This window comes from Nematolebias whitei, chromosome 14, assembly GCF_014905685.2.
Source record: "Nematolebias whitei isolate Nwh7 chromosome 14, NemWhi1, whole genome shotgun sequence".
Lineage (NCBI taxonomy): Eukaryota > Metazoa > Chordata > Actinopteri > Cyprinodontiformes > Rivulidae > Nematolebias > Nematolebias whitei.
The window spans coordinates 42792725-42801939 of NC_056511.1; the positions used below are offsets into that span (position 1 = coordinate 42792725).

General features: G+C 44.7%; 1 protein-coding gene across 1 annotated transcript in view; it reads left to right on the forward strand.

Moving 5' to 3' along the window:
- Window positions 1–9215, forward strand: part of rps6kb1a (ribosomal protein S6 kinase b, polypeptide 1a) — a gene marked incomplete in the record, with an annotated part of 23901 nt that overhangs the window by 5848 nt on the left and 8838 nt on the right. Inside the window, 6 exon segments of the mRNA XM_037687603.1 lie at window positions 954–1054; window positions 3049–3139; window positions 3276–3366; window positions 3467–3574; window positions 7841–7903; window positions 8009–8086. Coding sequence (XP_037543531.1) covers window positions 954–1054; window positions 3049–3139; window positions 3276–3366; window positions 3467–3574; window positions 7841–7903; window positions 8009–8086 — 532 coding nt within the window.

The window sequence follows — 9215 nt, forward strand, 5'->3', positions numbered from 1 at the left end:
CGTGTCTGAGTGCAGCTTGTACCAACAGTTTTTTACTGTGTGTGTGTTCAGCATGAGGGAAGAGGCGCCTTTAGCTTTTTAGCTAGCACGCCTGTATTTCGCGCCACTAGCTTAGCGCCATGTCAGCCCCGGGTGGGCAAGTTCGGTTTGGTAGGTGGGGTTCTCAGTTCTGTTAACAGGGTGGGGCACCCCGCTTGTATAATGGTAGAGGAAACACTGTTGTTCATATAAACAAATGTTTTGATGTTTACAAGTTTTTTTTAATTGGTTTTGTGGTTATACACTTATCCAGGTTGTGTAAACTTTAATTGTTGGGCCTGTCTTTATTTTGTCTGACACCAGGTACTTTTAACTGTAAAATTGTACATGTGGTTCGACAGTGTTATTAGCTGCTAACATGGTGTTTATGTTGGGCAAGTATAGATTTCAGTTCTGATACGTTTGCTTGTAATGTAAACACCAAACAGAAGTGAAACGGTAATCAGGGCTGCCAACTTTTACCCACTGAGCCGTTTGATTTGTGGGCTCTTCACACGAAGCTGTACCTGCTTGTCTCACCGAGATGAGAGCAGCGGGTGACCCACAGGTGAGCACGTCTGGAGATTCAGGTTTTATGTTGCAAGTGCTCAGGTACGTGGAATGAAAGACAAATGTGTCGTCAGTTCTGAGGCAGTGTGAGAACTGACGTCACATCACACGTTTGTCAGTTGGAGCAGGGACCTGCGGTACTCGTTCCTCTGTTTTATAAATACAGCACATAGATGACCATCGTGATCTGCTGAAGAATAAAGCGTGAGAAACAAAGAAATAAATTAAACAACACCAAAGGATCTTTGAATCATTTCTGCTTATTTTTTTATATATTTATGTTATAGGCTTATTGAGGAGAAATAGCTGAAAAGTTGGTGTTTGGACTAATGCAGGGCCTGCATCTTTCTGTTGTCTGTTGACAGTTTTTATCTGGCTGAGATCTCCATGGCTCTGGGTCATCTGCATCAGAAAGGCATCATTTATAGAGACCTGAAACCTGAGAACATCATGCTCAACAATAACGGTACAGAACAACGAAGTGTATTAAACAGTCCTGCAGCGTCATGCAGTCATCAAGTTCACAGCTGTGCTACGTGTGCTCACACCGGTCATTAAAACGTGTCTCTACAGGGAACCTGAATTACTGTAGTTTATCAACTCCCAGGTTCACACTTTCCATTTGTCAGAGATACAATTACTGCAGAGTTGTGTTACTTACGTTTCTATAAGCATATGAAAGACGTTAAAGAAACATTAATGTTTTATGATGGCAGCATAGAGGTACAGTTGATAAAGATGCTGCTTCTCAGCAAGAAGGTCGTCTGTTCGAATACCAGCCAGGGACCTTTCTGGGTGGAGTTTGCATGTTCTCTCCGTGCTGCGTGGGTTTTTTCTGGGTACACTGTTTTTTTTCCCACAGACCAAAAACATGCATGTTAGTCTGATTGGTAACTCTAAATTGTCCCTAGGTGAGTGAGTGAATGGTTGTTTGTCTGTATGTGTCCCTGTGATGGACTTGTCCTGTCCAGGGTGTCCCCCGCCTGTCGCTTAGTGACTGCTGGATATGGGTACCAGTGATCCCTGTGACCCAAAAAGAAAGAAGCGGGTAAAGATGGATGGGCGGCTGTGGCTGAGTGGTTAGAGCAGTCGTCCTCCAATGCAAGAGTTGGGGGTTCGAATCCACCAGCAGTCACATGCTGAAGTGTCCCTGGGCAAGACACTGAACCCCTCGTTGCCTCCAATGTGTCCCATCAGTGTATGAATGTGATAAAGCTCTGATTAGTCTCTTTAGAATGATTTGTTCAATTATCTTTGTAGAGATCTAGTATAGACCTGTATGAATGGGTAAATGAGGCACAGATTGTTGTAAAGAGCTTTGAGTGTCTTGATGAGATAGAAAGGCGCTGTATAAGTACCATACCATTTTATTTGTAGAGCACTTAAAACAGCTACAAGGCCAACCAAAGTGCTGTACAGACAGAACAACAGACAACACACGAAGCAATATACAAAATGAAGTAAATCAAGTACAATCCATTTACAATGGGTGGGTGGATGTTGCAGAGCTTGGTGCAACTTTTAAACACATCAGTGTTTCCCCTAGATAACTTGCCATGGCGGGACGCTCGTCTCGTCTGTGATTTTTGTCCGGGGGGGGGTGGATGGAGACTCGTCCCAAGCTGTGCAGCGCTCTGTTTAAACCAACAGTTTTAGACCAGGGTGTGTGAGAGGAGAGAGACGGAGACACATCTCAGCCGCACGCTGCCTGAACCGACAATTTTTTTTTCTTTTTGGCGGGGGGAGAGACGGATGCAAATCTGAGCCGTGCGCCGTTTGTACCGACAGTTTTCGAGTGGCGGGGGTGCGTTGAGCGTGAGGGTTCATTCAACATGAATGAAGAGGCTGCCTTTAGTTTTTTAGCTAGTGCGCCTGCATTGCGAGCCGCTAGTTTAGCGTTAGCGTTGCGTCAGTGCAGACAGGTGGTTGGGGGTGGGGGGCAGGGCGCCCCGCTTGCATAATGGTAGAGGAAACACTACATACATAAATGAGCCAGTTTAAGAAGTTTAACATTTGTTTTGGAGGTACAAAATATTCTGACATTTTAAAAATATAATTATTGAAAATATATTAAATTAACATATGAGCAGAATCATACCAGAGGTGGTTAGTTTGATTAGAGTCCTTCGTAATATATTTCCCTCTGTATTTGTGCTATTCACTGGTAATCCGATCATCCATCCTTTATCTTTACTTGCTTATTCCTTTTTGGATCACGGGGGTCAATGGTGCCCATGTCCAGCCATCACTGTGTGAGAGGCGGGGGACACCCTGGACAGGTCTTCAGTCCATCACAGAGACACATAGAGACAAACGAGACAACCATTCGCTCTCTCACACGTAGAGACAATTAATTACCAATCAGCCCGTTACCATCAGAACAAATACTTCTCATCTCAAATCTGTTTGTTGATGTTTGGGGTTTAGTTTCACCTAATTCAACCTCCTTTTACTTTCTAGGCCACGTGAAGCTGACAGACTTCGGTCTGTGCAAAGAGTCCATTCATGACGGGACTGTCACCCACACTTTCTGTGGCACCATTGAATACATGTACGGCACTCAATTATGACACAGATTTGTTAGATGGATTTAGACTAGCCAGTATCACGTGAATCTTTGGATACATGCAGCATTTCTTTACAGTGAATTGTGCCTGTTGTGTCACCTTGTCCTCCTCCTTCATCAGGGCTCCAGAGATCTTAATGAGGAGCGGACATAATCGAGCTGTGGACTGGTGGAGTCTGGGAGCACTCATGTATGACATGCTGACAGGAGCAGTAAGTACCCACTAATTTCTCTTTAGTCCGATCTATGATTTAAATCTTTGGGAAAAAAGCATTACATTAAGCACAACCTTTGTTTCTGACTCTCTCTTAGCCCCCATTTACTGGTGAAAACCGAAAGAAGACAATTGATAAAATCTTGAAATGCAAACTCAACCTTCCACCTTACCTCACACAAGAAGCCAGGAATCTCCTAAAAAAGGTGAGCTGTTTACAGTAACATTAGGGTAGAAACATGCTTGTTCATGCTTTCTGTGTCCATGTAGGCAAACTGTTTGTTTTTTGCACCCACTTCAGTGATTCCCCTACCATTAAACAAACGGGGCGCCCCGCTTCGTCAACAGAACCGAGCGCCCCGTCTACCGAACCGCACGCGCCCCATTCCCACTGACCTTTCGTCACTGACGTAATGCTAAGCTATCGGCTTGCAATACAGGTGTGCTAGCTAAAAAGCCAAAGGCAGCCTCTTCTCTCATGCTGACCCCCCCATTCGAAAGCTGTCGGTATAAATCACGCACAGCTCAGATGTGTCTCCCCCCCCGCGCTGTAAAACTGTATAAACAGCATGTGGCTCAGATTAGTCTCTCCCCATACACCCACCCATGAGCGCCCCGCCATGGGACGTTGCACCACAGCGCTCTGATCAAGGGTCTACAGTTTTTACCGCCATCGCTGACAATCATGTACTGAATTTAGCTGTATATTAGAAGGACAAGAAACATCAAGGAATTGCTTACTAATAATTTGACGTTGTTTTTGTGGTTCCTGAGTGATAAATTGTCCAAATGCTGACAGCGAGATGTTTCCTCAGTAGAGTATTTCCCCAAAACGTGGTTTTCTTCTTCTTGTTAACTGACCTGTAGTCCTTTTCTCTTGTATTTTTGGTGCCACTGTTTTAGATGTACGAGTTGTGTACTGCAGTAAGAACAGTCACACAGTCGCAAAAGTCTAGGCTGCACCTCCTTTTGGCATGCCTACAGAGGAGTCCCCTGCTCACATTTGGCTCTATCTGACCATCTTTCTCTGCTTCTCTTCCCTGCATATACTCGTCTCAGGAGAAAAATCATGCCAATTACAAAATATGTTAAAACCTGGCCAGAGGCTGTTCTCCTCCAGCTGCAGGACTGCTTTACAAACACATACTGGAGCATATTCGAACAGGACCTCCATGGTTTCACTGAGACCATTCTAACCTACATCCCATTCTGCACGTACAGGGTTGGGATCATCAAAAACATCCGGATTAATCCAGCCATTTCTGAAATCCCATAATACAGCCTTAAGGTCGAGTGACCAGGCCCAGTATATTGTGGTCAGAGCAGACCTGAGAAGAGGAATTAAAGATGCCATGGTAGCTTGCAAAACGACAGTGGAAGATCACCTCACTGACAAAACAAATCCACTTCAGATGTGGCAAGGCCTAAAACAGCTCGCTCATTACAACTCCTCTGTGGCAGTCAGTGTCAATGCCCCCCCGGCTGAGGAATACAATAATTTCTTTGCCCACTTGAGACAACCTCTCCTCATACAGCCACACTGCCCGGCATTCCACGAGCCCTCTCACCATCCAGGAACATCAAGTGAGGTCCGTGTTAAGGTCTGAAAACACGAGGAAAGCTCCAGGACCAGATGAAATACCTGCCAGCGTATTGAAAGCTTGTGCCTTTGAGCTCTCAGGGGGCTTTACTAAGATCTTCAATCCCTCCCTGGCACAGGCCTCTGTCCCACACTTTCTCAAGTCGACCACCATAATCCCTGTCCCTAAAAGCTCAACCGTCAACTGCCTCAACGACTACGGGCCCATCGCACTCACCAAGTGTTTTGTGAGACTGTTGGCACAGCACATCAAAGCCTGCCTCCCCTTTGCCTCTGATCGTCATCAGTATGCATACAGCACAAATATATCTACTGATGATGCCGTCTCTACTACCCTCCACACTGCTCGGACCCACTTAGAACTCCATCCTCAGTCTGGATGCTTTTGTCGACTTTAGTTTGGCTTTTAACGCTATTCTCCCTGACATCCTGGTGGACAAGCTGGCTGCACTAGACCTACCCCTCACCACTTGTGCCTGGATCAAGGACTTCCTTACAAACCGTCCTCAGTCTGTAAAGGCTCCCACAGACGCTCGCGTCCTGTCAGCCGTGTGGAAACTGGGCGCACTGTCCGCAGAGAGTTGAGACTTTATATTCAAGCATCCACCCTGAGCGGCTGCAGACCAGCTCTGCAGGCAAGGGGCGTTTACCTTCGGGACAGATTGAGTTCTCCGATTGGTCATTTGCTGACATGCCTACTAGATTGGTGCACACCGATCCTCCACCTTGACGCTTAGCACTGGCTCCCCCTAGGGTTGTGTGCTGAGCCCACTCCTATTTGCCATCTATACTCATGACTGCATTCCCTCTCATCCCACCAACACTATCATAAAATTTGCAGATGACACCACCCTGGTGGGACTTATGACTAGTGGAAACGAGTTGGCCTATAGGGACAAGGTGCAGCAGTTGGCAAAGTGATGCGCCAGAAACAAACTGTCACTCAACACAAGAAAAACCAAGGAGCTGGTCATGGATTACAGGAATAGCAAGGCTGTTCCTGCCCCACTCTACTACATAAATGGCAACAAAGTGGAGAGTCCCCCACTTCAAACTCTTGGGGACTTGTATCTCAGAGGACCTTTTCTGGTCAGTCAACACCACAGCAGTGGTTAAGAAGACCCAGCAGCGAATCCACTTCCTGACATTACGTAGACAGAACAACTTTGAGACCAACCTGCGGTATCTTCTATCGTTCGATCATAGAGAGCGTGCTGATGAATGCCATTACAGTGTGGTACGCTGGCTCCACCACCGCTGACAAGAAGAGGCTGCAGAGGGTGATCAGGACTGCTGAGAGAATAACTGGCTGTTCTCTCCCCTCCCATGACGATATTGCCAGCTCCCGCTATCTCTCCAGGATAAAGACTCCCAAGACCGCCTCCATTCTGGTCACCACCTACTCAGCCTGCTGCCCTCCAGCAGAAGATACAGGAGTATTACAATCTGCACACACATCAGACTCAAATGCAGCTTCTTCACATGGGTCATCCAGACTCTTAAATTAGGGATGCACAATAAATGACAATAAAGAAACTCTGACTCTGACAATATTGGATTTTTGGCCGATATCCGATATGTTAAAACTTATTCGGCCGTTAACCGATGCCAATACTGATATTTTATATATGTTCCTTTGTCAGAACATAGCCCTCGTATTTAGGCTTATTTGCTACAAAAATTGTGCAACAGCTGTAAGAGCTGGTGACATATATTTAGTAACAGCCATATGATACGTATAACACTTTAACTTATATTAAATGAAAAGTGTTAAATGTTATTTATTAGCATTAGTCACCTGCGATGCTGTCTCACGTGTGGAGGCTTGTTCCAGGTTCCTATAGCTGCAGTGTGGGATCCTCTGCACTCCTGTGCATGAAGGACAGACTTTTTAAGTTCAAAGTTTTTGTCTATCCATTGTGCTGTAAGACTAATCACGCTAACGGGGCTAACAGGACGTCCAAATGTCTGTGGTAAAACTCACCCAACAAGTCGTGCTATCGGCTGTTAGCTTCTCAATGACGTCGTAAATGACGGCTTGTAACTCTGATAACGTTACGTCTGCGGACGATGTATCGAGGCTCAACGTAGTCCATAAATCTTCAGAATCCGACATCCTCACCAACGAAAAATAAAGCTTCCAAACCGCCGACATTTTGAATTTTCCTCTCCGCCGTGAGGTTGGGTAGGCGCACATGATGTTTTAGCGTTGCGCTGCCGCTGCAATGTCATCACGTTGTGCTGCCGCTGCAACGTCATCACGTTGTGCTGCCGCTGCAACGTCATCACGTTGTTCTGCCGCTGAAGGCAAAAACAGCACCTTTTACATCGGCGAGTTATTTTAATGGAATGTCCGATATTGAAATTTAACGTCAATATCGGCCGATACCATTCCGATAATATCGTGCATCCCTACTCTGAATATCTGTTAAACTCCCTAAGTACAATTTTCCTCTAGTGCAGGGTGTTTGATCACTCACAAGATGTGCAATATATCCAGTCTGCTTCCACAACCTCATCTGTATTCTTCTGATATGTTGCGCTTTCAGGACCCATGTTTCTTGTGTATAATGGTCTTTAATGTCTGCACTGAATCATTGTCTTTATTTGTAGGGTGTCTTTTTTAATGAATACACTGTCAGATGAACATTGTTTAGGCTGGGCAATGACAATAAAGACCATTTTATTCTCTTCTCTTTGGTGAAGGGGCTTTTAGACTGTAGCTGGTCAGTAGCATAATAAAATTATTTACGTCTTATACAGAGTGGACACCACAGATGAATAATTGAGTTTCCAGCTTTATTCTCCACATTTTGCTTTACTCTGCTGAAAGGCTGACAACTATCCAAACTTTGTTTCCTTTCTTTTGCAGCTGCTGAAACGAAGTGCCTCATTACGACTCGGGGCTGGACCAGGAGACGCTGCCGAGGTCCAGGTAAACACTCATTGAAGACAAAACAATGCATTCTAGTTGTGAGCATGGTTGTTTGCAACGTGTCTTTGTGAAGCATGAAAATCATTCTGCGATGCTTTCTTTCAGGCCGAACCATTCTTTCGATATATAAACTGGGACGACCTCCTCGCTCGGAAAGTAGAGCCTCCGTTTAAACCATTTCTGGTGAGTTTAGCCCTGATATACTCACCTTCTTTGACTTGTCAAGGCTGTAAAGTTGTTGTTTTTCTTTCAATGACCAGCAGTAGTGATTTTCACTGAAAGCACTACTAACATCAATACTTTTAGCAACCCAGTCACGTTTTAATTTTTTGAAGTCTTAAGAAGAAAACCAACTTGTTATGCAGTGGCTGACCTCTATAATAATGTTAAGAGTCAACCAGCAGCTCTTTTAAAACTTCTTCTATTTTCAAGCATATCTACTGCTGACAAAACACTTTTTTTTGTCCATTAACTCATAACTTGGGACATTGTAGCTTCTATAGCAGCTGTCTTCTGCTTTTATATCAATTCTGCCTGAAGAAAGATAATCCGTTTCCTTGCCATGCTTCACTCTTTAGATCGATTTAGGAAAACTTTTAGTTTAATTGGAGATAAGTTTTTAAAGTAATGTTTGAATTTTACAGTAAACTTTTCTTTGCTATGTCTTCTAAAGGTATCTTGTGCTATGATGCAAGTAAATGGAGCTTATATTTTAGATGGTGCGACTCTGCCCCCTGCTGACATAATGTAGTACCTGCAGTTAAAGTATGAGCTCAGTAATTTTAGGCATATTATCAAAAAACTTGCTTAATAACACTCTTTTCTGCAGCTTTCAAGACATTAGTGATGTTGATATAAATGTCCAACTTATTCATTTAAAAATTTCAATATGATGTCATTACAGACCATGAGGTGCTCTGCAGTAGGACACTTTGTGTTGGTGTCAGGGACACCTGCACATGTATCTCCTGATGTGTTTTTACATTATTGTCCATTCTTCACCCGCTTCTTTCTTTTCATGTCACGGGGGGTCACTGGTGCCCTTATCCAGCTATCACAGTGTGAGAGGCGGGGGACACCCTGGACAGGTCTCCAGTCCATCACAGGGACACAAAGAGACAAACAACCATTCACTCTCTCTCACCTAGGGACAATTTAGAGTTACCAATCAGACTAACATGCATGTTTTTGGTGTGTGGGAGGAAACTGGAGTACCTGGAGAGAACATGCAAACTCCTCCCAGAAAGGCCCCCAGCCGGGATTCGGTCTGGGGCGGCAGCTCTACCAACTGCGCCACCGTGCCATTTTATTT